General features: G+C 46.4%; 1 protein-coding gene across 1 annotated transcript in view; it reads left to right on the top strand.

The window, feature by feature from the left end:
* Window positions 1-654: 654 nt before the first annotated feature.
* The window catches only part of LOC137320664 (ADAMTS-like protein 1), a 613156-nt gene continuing 596351 nt past the window's right edge, over window positions 655-17459 (top strand). The window contains exons 1-2 of the mRNA XM_067982343.1: window positions 655-663; window positions 759-878. Coding sequence (XP_067838444.1) covers window positions 655-663; window positions 759-878 — 129 coding nt within the window. The remainder of the gene's footprint in view (window positions 664-758; window positions 879-17459) is intronic.

Here is a 17459-nt window from a genome sequence, read left to right as displayed (position 1 = left end):
CACTATTTATTTCCCCAAGTTCCCTAACATCCATGCCTTTCTCAACCGTAAATACCGATGTGAAATATTCATTTAGGATCTCACCCATCTCTTGTGGTTCCGCACATAGATGACCTTGTTGTTCCACCCTCCGTAAACATGAGCTCATCCAAAACTCTGCTGTCTGTATCCTAAGTCGCACCAAGTTCCGTTCTCCCATAACCTCTGTGCTCGTTGACCTACATTGGCTCCCGGTCTGGGAATGCCTCGATTTTAAAATTCTCATCCTTGTTTTAAAATCCCTCCCTGGCCTCGCCTCTCCCTATCTCTGTAACCTCCTACAGCTCTACCACCCGCCGAGATCTCTGTGCTCCTCCAATTCTTGCCTCTTGTGCATCCCTGATTTTAATCGCTGCACCATTGGCGACCGTGTCTTTCGCTGTCGAGGCCCTAACCTCTGGAATTCCCTCCCTAAATCTCTCTGCCTCTCAACCTCTCTCTCCTCCTTTAAGACGCTCCTTAAAACCCATCTCTTTGACCAAGCTTTTGGTCACCTGACCTAATATCTCCTTATGTGGCTCGGCGCAAATTTTGTTTGATAATCGCTCCTGTGAAGCACCTTGGGACATTTTACTTCGTTAAAGGCGCTATATAAATGCAAGTTGTTGTTGGTTAATGGTAATTGTGAGTTCTAAGTAGGAGGTTGCTAAAAGTGATCAAAAGAGGATGAGTAGTACCATAATAAAGCATTAACCCTTTGTTAAACTTTTTGATTCCAGGCGCCTGCAGTATATGTACAAGGAGCTGAGTTTCTTCCTGAATTCACTCTGATCCGCAGGGAAAGCTACCCTGATGAGTCACTGGAGGACCAAGTCTTGAATCACAAATCTGAAGATCAGGTTAGCAACTAATGGAGTAGCCTATGATATGGTGCACACATATTACAGCAAACTCCAGTAAATATCAAAATGTCTTTTCTTTTTGTTTTTATTTGTTTGTTCATCCTCCATGTTGAAAGTGGTATTGGCTGGTTAATGAACTTCTCCCCATCTCCCATTAATGCAACTTATGCTTGGCCAGCACGAAGTACGATTCCATTGTTCTCTTCACTCTCCTCCTGTCCCACTTTGGATACTCTGTACAGTATGGCCTTTCTTCTTGTGGCCCAAGTGAGAACCAATCAGATTCACTCAACCATATCAAGCAAGTTTGAGTGTTAGGTTGCCTTGGAACTCAAGTTCATATGAGAAGTGATTTCTGGATTACTTGAGCTGCCTGGCTGCCCAAAAAGAGCTATTTTTTGCAGCATACTTCTGCCTTAGGAATGCAGTTCTGTCGTTCTTATCAGTTTAACAAACATTCCATTGTCAGTCAGGAAAAATGTTGCTTTCTTTGCATTTGATTTCATTTTTTGTGGAGCATGGAAGAGTTATTTCAACACAGTAAAATTGAAAACGCTGACTTGTACAGATTAACACAAAAGCAGTGGTGCATGGACTGATGCAAAATTAGTGAATGTGAAATGGAAATGTTTCCTTGCTGAAAAAAGTCTCAGTGATACTTTGGCTGTTCCGTTCAAAGTGGCGGTAAAATAAAATGTGGTCGTAAGTACAATGAATTGATAACTTTCCCCATGCATTTTAAGCAACTTAATTAATGAGCCTTCCTTGATGCTCTGTAATGTAGGGTAAGAAAGCATAAAGTTTTTAGATAAGGTTTATCACAGCGTTGCACACTGGCTTCCAGTGGTATGTTGGTTTTAATTCTATGTTTTGCATATTCATTAAACCTATGTTTGACGTAATGGGGATTAAATTTGTCATGGGTGGTGACTCACTCAGCAGCCTGTGGTACACTCTGCCCGATTTAGTGGAAATGGCTGCCGATTTGCTATCGCCCATTTTGTGTGACTGCCCAAGGCAAATATCCCCCCTAGTGAGTGTTTAGTTGTCTAGCATGCAGGGCACAAACAAATGTGATGTAAGTATACAGGAATCTTACAGACACTGGCATCTCTGTGGCTGTCAAAATGTAAATACCATGCAGCCAACTGTTGACTCCATACCAATTTCCAGTCATAGGGCACATAAACTAAAGAAGTAATTGAAAATGTAATTAATGAAGGCAAGGTGTTGTCTTTGAATTACAGCTTTACTTTCACTGGCATAATTAGCCTGGTATTTCAGAACCCAGTTGTCAGCACTGGAGAGGGTGGGAGTGGGAAATGTAATTCTCATACCACAGCCATCCATACTAAGCGGAAACCAATACACATTCTTCAGGTAACCTTTAGGTGACTGAAATAGTTTGAAGTCCAAGTTTCTCCTCCTTGTTGTTGTAAGAAGCTATGATTGGAAGTTTCAAAATAAAGTTTGGTGATGTGATCAATGCAGAACCTTCTCATCGTGTTACTTATGCCTATTGAGTACCCTCACTGCCACAAAATCAGAAGAGAGGTGCCCTGTGCTTGGGATGTGAGCAGCCATGATAGTGGTGAAAATGTTAAACCAAAGATTGCAATAAAAATTTGTCATGTAAGAAGCTCAACATGAACAAGGGATTCTAGGACCTATAGGCCTGGATTTTAACTTGGAGCCGGTGGGGGGGGGGGGGGGTGGTTGGGGCTTTGTCGCACGCGAAAACCTGGAAGTGAATTTGGCGATCACAACTTAACCGAAGGATGTTGGGGTAGGGGGTCTCACGACGGTCTAATCCCAGCTCACGTTCCCTATTAGTGGGTGAACTATCCAACGCTTGGTGAATTCTGCTTCACAGTGATAGGAAAAGCCGACATCGAAGGATCAAAAAGCGACGTCGCTATGAACGTTTGGCCGCCACAAGCCAGTTATCCCTGTGGTAACTTTTCTGACACCTCCTGCTTAAAACCCAAAAGGTCAGAAGGATTGTGAGGCCCCGCTTTCACGGTCTGTATTCATACTGAAAATCAAGATCAAGCGAGCTTTTGCCCTTCTGATCCACGGGAGGTTTCTGTCCTCCCTGAGCTCGCCTTAGGACACCTGCGTTACAGTGGAGGTCTTGGACATTGGGGGGGGGGGGTCTCGGACATCGGGGGGGGATTGGATACAGGGGAGGGTTTCGGACATTAGGGGATTGGCTGATCGCGGGGGTCCAATCATGGCCGGTGAGCTTGTTGGGGAAACACACCTGCTCCTCCTGCCCCACAAGCAGTGCAATGAAGGCATGCACCTCATGATCTGGGCCTCCTCGCCTCCTTTTCACAGGCGAGATTCATGAGTCCCAGGAAACCCGTGCTGGAGGCGTTAAATTTAAAGTTACTAAAATTCAATTTAAAAAGACCTAATTAACGTCTCATAAGAATGTTAATCGCTGCGATAACTATCCGTCCGCCTGAACTAATTAAAGTACCGACTGCGGTGAGTAGGTTACTCGCATGCATCCAAATGCACCTCTGTTAAACCCGGAAGTGGGCAGGTTGGAGCTAGATTGTGGTCGTGCTCGAAAAATCTATTATTTTAGCTAACCACCCACCCCCAACCCACCTGTTCTTGGGGTTAAAATCCCCCCCATACTGTCTCTTTGCCTTGTCAGTCTATGTTTCCAATTGATGAAACCATCAAATCCACACCAAAACATTCTGTTATGTCAAACTTCAAATAATATCTTTCAGCAAACTGTCTTAAGTAATGGTCAGCTATTTAAGTAATGTTTCAGAGATCAAGTTTTGGTTATGTGGGCTAAGTGTGTATTTGTGAATGTAATCACATCATTTTCTCGTGATTTGGCAAGAAATTTTTAATATTTGAGCAGATTTGGAGATAAGGTTTAATAATTTTATGAAGAGCTATAACTGATCTAGGCCATTAGCTTTGCTTTCAATGTAAATGACTCCCATGGAGAAGAGAATTGAGCAGTGTGTAAACGGGCTGCCAATTCACTATCGCTCTTTTTGCGCTACTGCACAGGGCCGATTTCACTTCCTAAATCCTATTCCCCCTCCATCCCAAAAAAGAACAACCTAAATAGATGAATATATATCTTAACTGTAGTTCTGCATTAGCTTTTTTGTATTATTTTGCTCTATGTGTTAGTAATATTTGTGCCAATTGGAGTTGATTTTGAGTTTTGGGCGACCTACCGGCTGCAGTCTAAGCAAAGAGGTGGCAGTAACTTTCAGCCACAACTTCATTAACATCGGGCTGGTGAGTTGCGGGGTATCTAACGGATGCCTGATGCAGCTCCTGGCTTGAGGCCTACCATTACCGAACTGCCCCAGCGGACAGATAGGTAATTGGGGGTGGGGGGGAGTTGTGGAGGATTCAGGGTCGCAGTGACCCGGATAATTTTTGTGGAGCCCGGAGGATCACTCCTGCTCCTTCTGACCCCACAAAACTTACTTTGGCTGGGTCTCTTCTCCACCATCAGCTGTGTCAGCCGAGGCTCAGTGGTAGTACTCTCGCTTCTGAGTCAGAGGTCTGAGCACATAATCCAGGCTGACTCTCCAGTGCAGTACTGAGGCTGCACTGTCGGAGGTGCCATCTTTCGGATGAGATGTTTAACCGAGGTCCTGTCTGCCCTCTCGGGTGAAAAGATCCCATGGCACAATTTCGAAGAAGAGCAGGGAAGTTCTCCCCTGTGTCCTGGCCAATATTTATCCCTCAACCAACATCACTAAAGCAAATTATCTGGTCATTATCTCATTGCTGTTGTGGGACCTTGCTACGCACAAATTGGCTGCCACCTTTCCTACATTACAACGGTGACTACACTTTAAAAAGTACTTTGGGATGTCCTGAGGTCCTTCAAGGCACGATATAAATGCAAGCCTTTCTTTTCTTTCTAGCGCCAGTGGAAATGATCAGAATTACACAGCATAAGGTCGACCATTTCCAACCTGAAATGGCATTCGGGGTCCTAGGACCCCAATTTGCATATTGAAATGGGCCTACCATCTGAAAACAGGCGGGCGTTTTGGGCCCCCAGTGGTACACCGCTCTCAAAATAGCACCAGCCAGATCGTTGGTGTTAACAGGCTGGTACAGCTACTGACTAAATTTTGATGCTGTTACCCGTTAATGCCAGGTGATGCAAGTTAAAATTGATCCCATTGAGTGCTCAAAGGAAAATGGTAGATTTGGCGTTAATGTGTGTTGAGTCAATGTTTACCCTTAGTTGCATTTTCCTATGGATTGACAATCCTCCCCTATTATGGGTCCCATCTATCTTTTAACAATTCTCTTTTTACCGAGATATTTCCAAATATTTTGCTGTTCCTTTTGATGCTTTTTAAAAAAAATTCCTCATATTCTCTCCTAGCTTTCCTTATCCCATTCTCTAAAGGAGAATATGAATAAGTAAGGAAAGAGGTTGAGTTTTTTCATTATTATTTTTATTGTTCTCATACGCCTTCTTGTTCAAACAACTGCAGTATTTTTCTCTTTGCAAAATAAAGGTATTTGGTTATTACGCACACATTTGTGGGTTTTTTTTATCTGTGATTTCCATGACTTTTGACACCTTTAAGATGACTAATCCATCATTTTCCCCAAATTTAACATAACACAATTAGAACTATAAGTTTAGATAAAGTTAACAAACTCTTCACACCTCATTGAACACCAAAAGATTGTTGGAAAAGAATTAATAACCTGAAAAGCTTTGTGGGGAATAAAAACTGAAGTACAATGTTGAAAGGTCAAAAGGACATTGTTGAAATTCAGTGGCACAAAGTAAAAGTCCAACTTGGCTGGAGGAAAAGATCTTCAAAATTATTCCCAAGGGTAAAACACCAACACTGGATGTCTGGTAGTTTACATTACAATTTCTCCTTCCATGCAATCCTCCATTATTGTAAAAGTAATTGGAAAATCACTGTGCATAACTGTAACTTAAGCAGCATGCCAATAATGGTCTTTTAAAGTAATTTAGACAATGGTCCATAGTTGCACTGCACCTGCTTTTGTAAGTTTCTTCCAAAGTATCTGTCTTCAGTTCTGCAGTATGTGTGCTTAGAATTAATGGTTTGTGTATTGTCCCTTTTTTGTCTCCACAATGACTGGTCTTTGTCCTGCTCCATTCCAACTATTGCAGAGTCCATAACCATACTTGAAGGAATTAACAAGGTACTGGGGGCGAGAAATCCACTGGTGAGATGAGTCATCATCTGGAGCCATGGAAAAGCATCTATCCAAAGAGAAGAGTTTGCAATCTGGTGCTGTGGGCAGGAAGACTGGTCACCTTCTGTCAGTTCCTCTGTAATGCCTCTGGAGGCACCTCGAACGTTATGGACGTTCTGCAGTAACAAATGAGAGGCAGAAACTAGTCTTTTTACTCCACTTCACCAACATTGCACAGCCTTGTGGGGAAGGGTACATTGTTGCTGAAGCAAGCAATGGACAATGTCCTTACCAGTGTGCAATCTAGCAACTCCAGTTACATGTAGTATTGCTTTTCTACTAAATTAATCTTTTATATACCTGTAATATTTTTTCAGTTGTTGAAATTAAAAGACGTGGGATTGGATTTTCACCTCAAGGCCGCCCATTTAGCGCTGGTAAAATGGGTTCAAGGCCTCTGAAATGCAGAATTATGCCCAATGCCATTTAGAGTCAGGCACGTTTTAGTTGCCCACGGTGTCTGCCCAAAACTGGCGGGTGCCTAATAAATAAATGAGGGTCCTGCCACTGTTTCAGGACCTTTCTGCCATTCTCGACTTCCTGACCGCTGAAGTTGCTCATTGTAAAATCCGGCTACAAATCCTAGGGGGAGCAGTCGGGAGGAACGTTGCACCATCATATTTGAAGGGATCAACAGCAGCAGATAGGTAAGTATCTGGTTAGCCATTCTAGTGGGCTTTTACATAAGAACATAAGAAATGGAGCATGAGTAGGCCGTACGGTCCTTTGAGCCTGCTCCGTCATTCAGTCAGATCATGGCTGATCTTCGACCTCAACTCCACTTTCCCGCCCGATCCACATATCCCTAGAGTCCAAAAATTTATCTATCTCAGCCTTGAATATACTCAACGACTGAGCATCCACAGCCCTCAGGGGAAGAGAATTCCAAAGATTCACAACCCTCTGAGTGAAGAAATGCCTCCTCAAATCAGTCTTAAATGGCCGACCCCTTATCCTGCGACTATGCCCTCTAGTTCTAGACTCTCCAGCCAGGGGAAACAACCTCTCAGCCTCTACCCTGTCAAGCCCCCTCAGAATCTTATATGTTTCAATGAGATCACCTCTCATTCTTCTAAACTCCAGAGAATATAGGCTCATTCTACTCAACCTTTCCTCATAGGACAACCCTCTCATTCCAGGAATTGATCTAGTTCGTTGCACCACTTCTAAGGCAAGTATATCCTTCCTTAGATAAGGAGACCAAAACTGTATGCAGTACTCCAGGTGAGGTCTCACTAAAGCCCTGTACAACTGTGGTTAGACTTCCTTACTCTTGTACTCCAACCTCCTTGCAATAAAGGCCAACATGCCATTTGCCTTCTTAATTGCTTGCTGTACCTGCATGCTAACTTTTTGTATTTCTTGTACCAGGACACCCAAGTCTCTCTGGACACCGACATTTAATAGTTTCTCACCATTTAAAAAATATTCTGTTTTTCTATTCCTCCTACCAAAGTGAATAACCTCACATTTCCCCACATTTTGCTGCATCTGCCACTTTCTTGCCCACTCACTTGACCTGTCTATATTCCTTTGAAGACTCTTTGGGGTCGATTTTAGCACCCACGATCGGGTGCGTTCCTGGCGGGGGGGGCCACGAAAACCGGCAATTCCCGGGGCGGGTCGGGAGCCCGGCTCCAACCCGCCCACTTCCGGGTTTCCCACTGACGCGCTGATATGCGTGCGCAGCCCCCGCATGTGGGACTCCCGCCGGCAATTAAAGCCGGCGGGGTGCCACTTAATGTATTTATTGTGGTATTTCAGGTCGTTTACAGACCTGATTAATGAGATGTTTTAGGAGGGTTGGGATTTTACAAACAACTGGGACTGTTTCCCGTACTGGGGGAAACACTCCCAGTTCAAATGGACGTGTTGCAGCCATCAGCCTGTGGCAGCTGCAAAGGTCCATTTGACAGGTGGTGGGAGAGAGACCCTCACTCATTGCAGGAGGCCAGTCTGTCACTTTGGACAAAGTTTGGCCACCACCACCCTCCCCCTAACAACAAAATTCACAAACTTGCACACTTACCCCAGTGTCCAGACACATGTACCTACCTTGCGGACCCCCTCAGATGTACATCTTCCGGATGGGGGCCGCCGTAGCTGCAGTCATGACCTCCTCGGAGGGCGAACAGCATTACCAGCCTCGCCGGCCACGCCGTCCACCTCTGACAAGTGGAGCTCCACAACAGTGCTGTGACACATCCATCTGCACAGCAGGAGGGAGGGCAACCGCAGAGAGCGATACGTCGCAGAAGGCACTACCCTCGCCACAGGGTCCTCAGACTGAGGCTCAGCTTCCTGGACGTCTCTGAGCAGCAGTGCACATGGAGGCTCAGAGTCACTCGACATGTAGTCGTGGACATCTGCAGCCTCCTTCATGCCGAGCTGCTCCCGGCTGGCCCGAGCACCATCTTCTTACCTGTCGCTGTCAAAGTCACCACTGCCCTCAACAACTTCTCCTCCGCATCCTTCCTGGGTGGCACCGGGGACATCGCCGACATCTCTCAGTCGTCTGCACAAAAGAGCCCTGCAAATACACTTACACCCACTCTGCAGTGACACAATGGGTGGCATCAGTTGTGGGTCTTCATTGTGATCCTCAGGAGAGGGCATTATTGCACAAACCAGACAAGATTCGCAAAGACGTGGCAGTAGTGGTGCCAATATAATATGTAATGTGAGTTGATCAGAAATTAAATATAAGTAAAAACCATGACAAACCCTCAAACACCCTTGTGCATCCCCTTCATGCTCATGACACGTTTGTCTTACGCTTCCTACTACGCATATGTGATGCATGCCCTGTGGCTGCAGCACAGGTAGTGGCAGGTTGAGTGAGGCTGACTGTGAAAGAGATGCATGAGAGGGTGAGTATGAGATAGATCCATGAGATTGTATGAGGATTGAGTTGAGTGGTAGTGGCGGGATGAGTACTGGTGAGGTGAGTAAGTGCAGGTAAGATGATGATGAGGTTTGAGTGGGTGTGAGGGGTGATGTGACAGAGTAGTGTTGGCAGTGCAGAAGGAGATGTGGGGTGGGGGCAGTGATGTGGCAGACGGAGTGTAGGGGAATGAGTAAATGTACTCACTTTGGCTGACCGACTTAGGTCATTGGAGCGCCTCCTGCACTGTATGCTGGTGCGCGATGTGTTGGTGGTGCAGGTGACCTCCTGCCACCTCGAGCCAGGCCTTCTTGGTGGCAGAGGCAGGCCGCTTCCTCCCGCCTGCTGGGGGGAAGATCTCTGTCCTCCCCCTCCTCCTCACCCCATCCAATAAGAGCTGGAGTGAGGCATCATTAAACCTGGGAGCAGTCTTCCCCCTGGGCTGCTCCATGCTGTAATCTTTCCTATTTCTTGCAGCATCAGTCAGTGGAGGACTGCCCCTTTAAATAGAGCTCCTCCAGCTGACAGACCTTACTGTGCATGCGCAGTCTGCCTGCCGCGCAGCTTAGCAGCGGGGAACCCGGAACAAGAGGTAAATGGATCCAATCAGCCTGCGATTGCGCGCGGGGCAGACTGATTTCACCGGGCGCGTTACCCATGCGCCCAATCGCCCCCCCGCCGCGAACCCGCCACCATGGTAATATCGGGCCCTTTGTGTCCTCCTCACAGCTTACTTTCCCACCTAGCTTTGTATCGTTAGCAAACTTGGATACATTACATCTAAGTCATCAATATAGATTGCAAATAGTTGAGGCCCAAGAACCAATCCTTGCGGCACCCCACTAGTTACAGCCTGCCAACCTGAAAATGGCTTGTTTATCCCTACTCTCTGTTTTCTATTCGTTAACCAATCCTCTATCCATGCTAATATGTTACCCTCAACACCATGAGTCCTTTATGCCAATTTCTGGATGTGTTGGCTGCTGCAGCTGGCTGCAAAAATTTTGGCAAGTTGTTTTTTGCAGCTGGGGGTACTTTCTGCCCCGAGCTTCTGATCAAACTTCCTCTGTCAACATTGGTGTGCTGCTCAGTCTGCCGTTGAAGCTGGAGGATCACGAGGAGGTGGAAGAACAGCAAGCAAGAGTGGTGAGTCCTGCAGTTGTAGGGAGAGGAGGGAGAAGGAGTGGAGGGTACGAAGCCTTACCCCACATGAGTTTACAGTACAAGAATACTGCTCGTCCAGTTAAGTAAGGAGCAGTGTGTCCGGTAGCTCTGCTTCACCAGGGAGGATGTTACAGAGCGACATCACCTGCTGCAGCATCAACAGCCGCTCAGCACCAGGTCACACACTTCATTGCCTGTGGCTTTGAAGGTGGCGGTAGCCATGAATTCTCCAACTCACGGTCATTCCAGGCTGCAACAGGTGACATAAACAACATTAGTCAATTTGTGACACATTCCTCCATCAAGCATGTCAAGGATATAGAGTCATCGAGTTATACAGCACGGATAGAGGCCCTTCGGCCTATCGTGTCCGCGCCGGCCGTCAAGCCCAGTCTAATCTAATCCCATATTCCAGCATTTGGTCCGTAGCCTTGTATGCTATGGCATTTCAAGTGCTCATCCAAATGCTTCTTGAATGTTGTGAGGGTTCCTGCCTCCACAACCCTCTCAGGCAGTGAGTTCCAGACTCCAACCACCCTCTGGGTGAAAAAGTTCTTTCTCAAATCCCCTCTAAACCTCCCGCCTTTTACCTTGAATCTATGCCCCCTTGTTATAGAACCCTCAACGAAGGGAAAAAGCTCCTTAGTATCCATCCTATCTGTGCCCCTCATAATTTTGTACACCTCAATCATGTCCCCCCTCAGCCTCCTCTGCTCCAAGGAAAACAAACCCAATCTTCCCAGTCTCTCATCATAGCTGAAGCGCTCCAGCCCTGGTAACATCCTGGTGAATCTCCTCTGCACCCTCTCCAAAGCGATCACATCCTTCCTGTAGTGCGGCGACCAGAACTGCACACAGTACTCCAGCTGTGGCCTAACCAGTGTTTTATACAGCTCCATCATATGTTCTTCGCCAAAGCAAACAACTTTATCTTCTTTCCTATGGAGGCAGCAAAGCAGGAAGACGGGGTTCTGGGATTCACCAGGATCACAGGCTTACCTCAGGTGCAGGGTCTAATTGACTGACCATACGGGAAAGTTGTGATTGCATTCGAGAGGGCACAGAGGAGATTCATGAGTATGTTGCCAGGGCTGGAGAATTTTAGCTATGGGGGAGGTGGGATCTGCACAAGCCGGACGGGTTGCACCTCAACAGGGCCGGGACCAAAATCCTTGCGGGGAGGTTTGCTAGTGCTGTTGGGGAGGGTTTAAACTAGCTTGGCAGGGGGATGGGAACCTGAGTGTAGATTCAGATGGGACAGAATCAGAACTGGAAATGGAAGGCAGAAAATTAGTAAGTGAGTTTGGAAGGCAGAAGAAACAAAGGTTAGAAAATAAACAACAAAGGAGTTTGGCAGTGCTTAAAGATATATACCTCAATGCAAGGAGTATAGTGAATAAAGCAGATGAGCTAAGGGTACAGACACATGGCAGTATGAAATCTTAGCTATTACAGAAACATGGCTTAAAGAGGGTCAGGAATGGCAGCTCAATGTTCCTGGTAACAGGGTTTTCAGACGAGATAGAGAGGGGGATAAAAAAGGAGCGGGGGGTGGCAATTTAAGTTCAAGAAACAATTACAGCTGTGAGGAGGTATGACATGTTAGAAAGATCATCAAACGAGGCCATATGGGTTGAGCTAAGGAACAAAAAAGGGGCAGTCACAGTACTGGGAGTGTACTAAAAACCCCCAAACAGTCAGAGGGAAATAGTTGGGCAAATATGTAGGCAGATTTCTGAAAAGTGCAAAAACAATAGGGCAATTGTAGTAGGGGATTTCAACTACCCTAATATTAACTGGGATACAAACAATCGAAGGGTATAGAGGGCACAAAATTCTTAAATCGCATTCAGGAGAACGTTTTTAGCCAATACGTAGCAAGCCCAACAAGAAAGGGGGCAGTTCTGGATTTAGTTTGAGGAAATGAAGCTGGGCAGGTGGAAGTAGTATCATCGGGAGAGCATTTTGGTGGTAGTGATCATAATTCAGTTAGTTTTAGCATAGTTATGGAAAAGGACAAAAATAGAACGGGAGTAAAAGTTCTCAATTGGGGAAAGGCCAATTTTACTAAGCTGTGAAGTGATTTCGCAAAAATGGACTGGAAACAGCTACTTGAAGGTAAATCAGTGTCAAAGCAGTGGGAAGCATTCAAGGGGGAGATTCAAGGTGTTCAGAGTAAACTTGTTCCCACAAAGAAAAAGGGCGGGACTGCAGAATCTACAGCCCCCTGGATGTCAAGGAGCATACAGGGTAAGGTAAGGCAGAAAAGGAAAGCTTATGTCAGATACCGAGAACTCAATACCACTGAAAGTCTACAGGAGAATAGAAAGTGCAGGGGTGAAATTAAAAAGGAAATTAGGAAAGCAAAGAGAGGGCATGAAAAAATATTGGCAAGTAAAATCAAGATTAGGATCTGGAATGCACTGCCCGAGGGGGTGGTGGAGGCAGATTCAATCACTGCCTTCAAAAGGGAATTTGATAAGTACTTTAAAGGAAAAAATTTGCAGGGCTATAGGGATAGGGCAGCGGAGTGGGACTAGCTGGATTGCTCTTGTATGGAACCGGCATGGACTCGATGGGCCAAATGGCCTCGTTCCGTGCTGTAACCTTTCTATGATTCTATGTTTCTAAAACCCAAAGATGTTTTATAAATACATTAAGAGCAAAAGGATAACAAGGAAAGAGTAGGGCCTATTAGAGACCAAAAAGGTAACCTATGTGTGGAGGCGTAAGATGTTGGTATGGTTCTTTATGAATACTTTGGGCCCGATATTAGGAGGGTGGCGGGTTCGCAGCGGGGGATCGACTGGGTAACGCGCCCAGTGAAATCGGGGTGCTCTGCACACAATTGCAGACTAATTGCAGCCACTTACCTGTGCTTCCGGGTTTCGCGCTAGAAAGCTGCGCAGCGGGTGGTCTGCGCATGCGCAGCATAGGCTGTCAGCTGGAGGAGCCCTATTTAAAGAGGCAGTCCTCCACTGACTGATGCTGCAGAAAATAGGAAAAATTACAGCATGGAGCAGCCCAGGGGGAAGGCTGCTCCCAGGTTTAATGATGCCTCACTCCAGCTCTTATTGGATGGGGAGAGGAGGAGGGGGAGGACAGAGATCCTCCCCCCCCAGCGGGCGGGAGGAAGCGGCCTGCCTCTGCCACCAAGAAGGCCTGGATCGAGGTGGCAGAGGAAGTCACCAGCACCACCAACATATCGCGCACCTGCATACAGTGCAGGAGGCGCTTCAATGACCTAAATAGGTCAGCCGAAGTGAGTACACTTACTCATTCCCCTACACTCCGTCTGCCACATCACCGCCCCCACCCCACATCTCCTTCTACACTGCCAACATTACTCTATCACATCACTCCTCACTCCCACTCAAAGCTCATCCTCATCTTACCTGCTCTTACTCACCTCGCCAGTACTCATCCCACCACTACCACTCAACCCAATCCTCATACAATCTCATGGCTCTATCTCATACTCACCCTCTCATGCATCTCTTCCATGATCAGCCTCAGTCAACTTGCCACTACCTGTGCTGCAGCCACAGGGCATGAGCGTGAGCATAAAGGGAATGCACAAAGGTGTTTGAGGGTTTGTCACGTTTTTTCCTATATTTGATTTCTGACCAACTCACATTACATATTGTCACCATTACTGCCACGTCTTTGCAAATCTTGTCTGGTTTGTGCAATAATGCCCTTTCCTGAGGATCACTATGAAGACCCACAACTGATGCCATCCATTGTGTCACTGCAGAGTGGGTTTTGGTGTATTTGCAGGGCTCTTTTGTGCAGACGACTGAGAGACGTCGACGATGTCCCTGGTGGCACCCTGGAAGGATGCGGAGGAGAAGTTGTTGAGGGCAGTGGTGACTTTGACAGCGACAGGTAAGAAGATGGTGCTTGGGCCAGCCGGGAGCAGCTCAGCATGAAGGAGGCTGCAGATGTCCACGACTACATGTCGAGTGACTCTGAGCTTCCATGTGCACTGCTGCTCAGAGAGGTCCAGGAAGTTGAGCCTCGGTCTGTGGACCCTGTGGTGAGGGTAGTACCTTCTGCGACGCATCTCTCTCTGTGGTTGCCCTCCCTCCTGCTGTGCAGGTGGATATGTCACAGCACTGTGTTGTGGGGCTCCACGTGTCAGAGGTGGACGGCGAGGCTGGTGATGCTGTTTGTCCTCCGAGGAGGTCATGACTGCAGCTACAACGGCCCCCATCCGGAAGATGTACATTTGAGGGGGTCCACAAGGTAGGTCCATGTGTCTGGACACCGGGGTAAGTGTGCAAGTTTGTGAATTTTATTGTTAGGAGGAGGGTGGTGGAGGCCAAACTTTGTCCAAAGTGACAGAGTGGCCTCCTGCAATGAGTAAGGGTCTCCCCCCCACCCCCCCCCCCCCACCTGTCAAATGGACCTTTGCAGCTGCTACGTCCATTTCAACTGGGAGTGTTTCTCCCAGTACGGGAAACAGTCCCAGTTGTTTGGAAAATCCCACCCCTCCTAAAATATCATGTTAATCAGGTCTGTAAACGACCTGAAGTACCTAAATAATTACCTTAAGTGGCATCCCGCCGGCTTTAATTGCTGGGGAACCCGGAAGTGGGCGGGTTGGAGCCGGGCTCCAGACCCACCCCGGGAATCCCTGATTTTCGCAGGCCCCCCCCCCCGTCGCGAATGCACTCACTCGGTGGTGTGAAAATCGAGCCCTTTGTGTCTGTTTTCAGAAAAGAGAGGGACAATGCAGACATTGTGGTTAAGGAGGAGGAGTGTGAAATATTGGATGGGATAAACATAGTGAGAGAGGAAGTATTTCGGGGATTAGCATTTTTGAAAGTAGATAAATCAACAGGGCTGGATGAAATATATCCCAGGCTGTTAAAAGAAGCAAGGGAGGAAATAACGGAGGCTCTGACCATCATTTTCCAATCCTCTCCGGTCACAGTTGTGGTGCTGGAGGACTGCTAAAGTTGTACCCTTGTTTAAAAAGAAAGGGAAAGACTGAGTAATTGCAGGCCAATCAGTCTGACCTCGGTGGTGGGAAAATTATTGGAATCAATTCTAAAGGACAGGATAAACCGTCACTTAGAAAGGCACAGAGTAATCAAGGACAGTCAGCATGGATTTGTTAAAGGAAGGTTACGTCTGACTAACTTGATTGAATTTTTTGAGGCGGTAACAAGGAGGGTCAATGCGGATAGTGCGTTTGATATTGCCTCTTAGCAACGCTTTTGACAAGGTCCCACATGGCAGTCTGGTCAAAAAAGTACAAGCCCATGGGATCCAAGGGAAAGTGGCAAGTTGGATCCAAAATTGGCTCAGTGGCAGGAAGCAAAGGGTAATGGTCGACGGGTGTTTTTGTGACTGGAAGATTGTTTCCAGTGGATTTCCGCAGGGCTCTGTATGAGGTCCCTTTGCTTTTTGTGATATATATTAATGATTTGGACTCTAATCTCGGGGGCATGATTAAGAAGTTTTCAAATGATACAAAAATTGCCCATGTGGTTGATAGTGAGGAGGAAAGCTGTAGACTGCATGAAGATATCAATGGACTGGTCAGGTGGGCAGAAAAGCAGCAATTGGAACTTCATCCCGAGAAGTGTGAGGTAATGCATTTGGGGAGAGCAAACAAGGCAAGGGAATACACAATAAATGTGAGGATACTGGGAGGTGTAGAGGAACAAAGGGACCTTGGAGTGCATGTCGACAGATTCCTGAAAGTAGTAGGATAGGTAGATAAGGTTAAGAAGGCATATGGAATACTTTCTTTTATTAGCCGAGGCTTGGAATATAAGAGCAGGGAGGTTATGCTAGAACTGTATAAAACACTAGTTAGGCCACAGCTGTATACAGTTCTGGTCACCATGTTACAGGAAGGATGTAATTGCGCTAGAGAGGGTACAGAGGACATTCATGAGTATGTTGGCAGGACTGGAGAATTTTAGCTATGTGGAAAGATTGGATAAGTTGGGGTTGTTTTCTTTGGAACAGAGGAGGCTGAAAGATAATTTAATTGAGCTGTACAAAATTATGAGGGGCCTAGATAGAGTGGATAGGAAAGAACTATTTCCCTTAGCAGAGATGTCAATAAGCAGGGGGCATAGATTTATAGTAATTGGTAGAAGGATTAGAAGGGAGCTGTGGAAAAAAATTTTCACCCAGAGGGTGGTACGGGTCTGGATCTTACTACTTGAACGGGTGGTAGAGGCAGAAACTCTCAACATATTTAAAAAGTACCTGGATATGCACCTGAAGTGCCATAATCTACAAGGCTACGGACCAAGTACTGGAAAGTGGGATTAGGCTGGGTGGCTCATTTTCGGTTGGCACGGACATGGTTGGCCCAATGGCCTCCTTCTGTGCTGTAAATTTTCTATGATTCTATGAAGTGAAAAGGGAAATAAGAAGGGCAAAGAGTGAGTATGAGAATAGATTGGCAGCAAACATGAAAGGGAATCCAGAAGTCTTCTATAGGCATGTAAACGGGTTGTAGGAAGGGCGAGGCCGATCAGGGACCAAAAAGGAGATCTACTCATAGAATCATAGAAGTTTACAACATGGAAACAGGCCCTTCGGCCCAACATGTCCATGTCGCCCAGTTTATACCACTAAGCTAGTCCCAATTGCCTGCACTTGGCCCATATCCCTCTATACCCATCTTACCCATGTAACTGTCCAAATACTTTTTAAAAGACAAAATTGTACCCGCCTCTACTACTGCCTCTGGCAGCTCGTTCCAGACACTCACCACCCTTTGAGTGAAAAATTGCCCCTCTGGACCCTTTTGTATCTCTCCCCTCTCACCTTAAATCTATGCCCCCTCGTTATAGACTCCCCTACCTTTGGGAAAAGATTTTGACTATCTACCTTATCTATGCCCCTCATTATTTTATAGACTTCTATAAGATCACCCCTAAACCCCCTACTCTCCAGGGAAAAAAGTCTCAGTCTATCCAACCTCTCCCTATAAGTCAAACCATCAAGTCCTGGTAGTATCCATGGAGTCAGAGGGCATGGCTAAGGTATTAAATGAGTACTTTGCATCTGTGTTTACCAAGGAAGAAAATGCTGCCAGAGTCTCAGTAAAGAAAGGTGTCGTTAAGATACTGGATGGGCTAAAAATTGATAAAGAAGAGGTACTTGAAAGGCTGGCTGTATTTCAAGTAGATAAGTCACCTACTACAGATGGGATGCATCCTAGGTTGCTGAGGGAAATAAGGGTGGAAATTGCGGAGGTACTGGCCATAATCTTCCAAACATCCGTAGATATAGGGGTGGTGCCA

The sequence above is a fragment of the Heptranchias perlo genome, chromosome 4 (assembly GCF_035084215.1).
Source record: "Heptranchias perlo isolate sHepPer1 chromosome 4, sHepPer1.hap1, whole genome shotgun sequence".
NCBI classification, from domain to species: domain Eukaryota; kingdom Metazoa; phylum Chordata; class Chondrichthyes; order Hexanchiformes; family Hexanchidae; genus Heptranchias; species Heptranchias perlo.
Note: the sequence above shows the minus strand (reverse complement) of the source record. Positions and strands in the feature narration are given on the sequence as shown.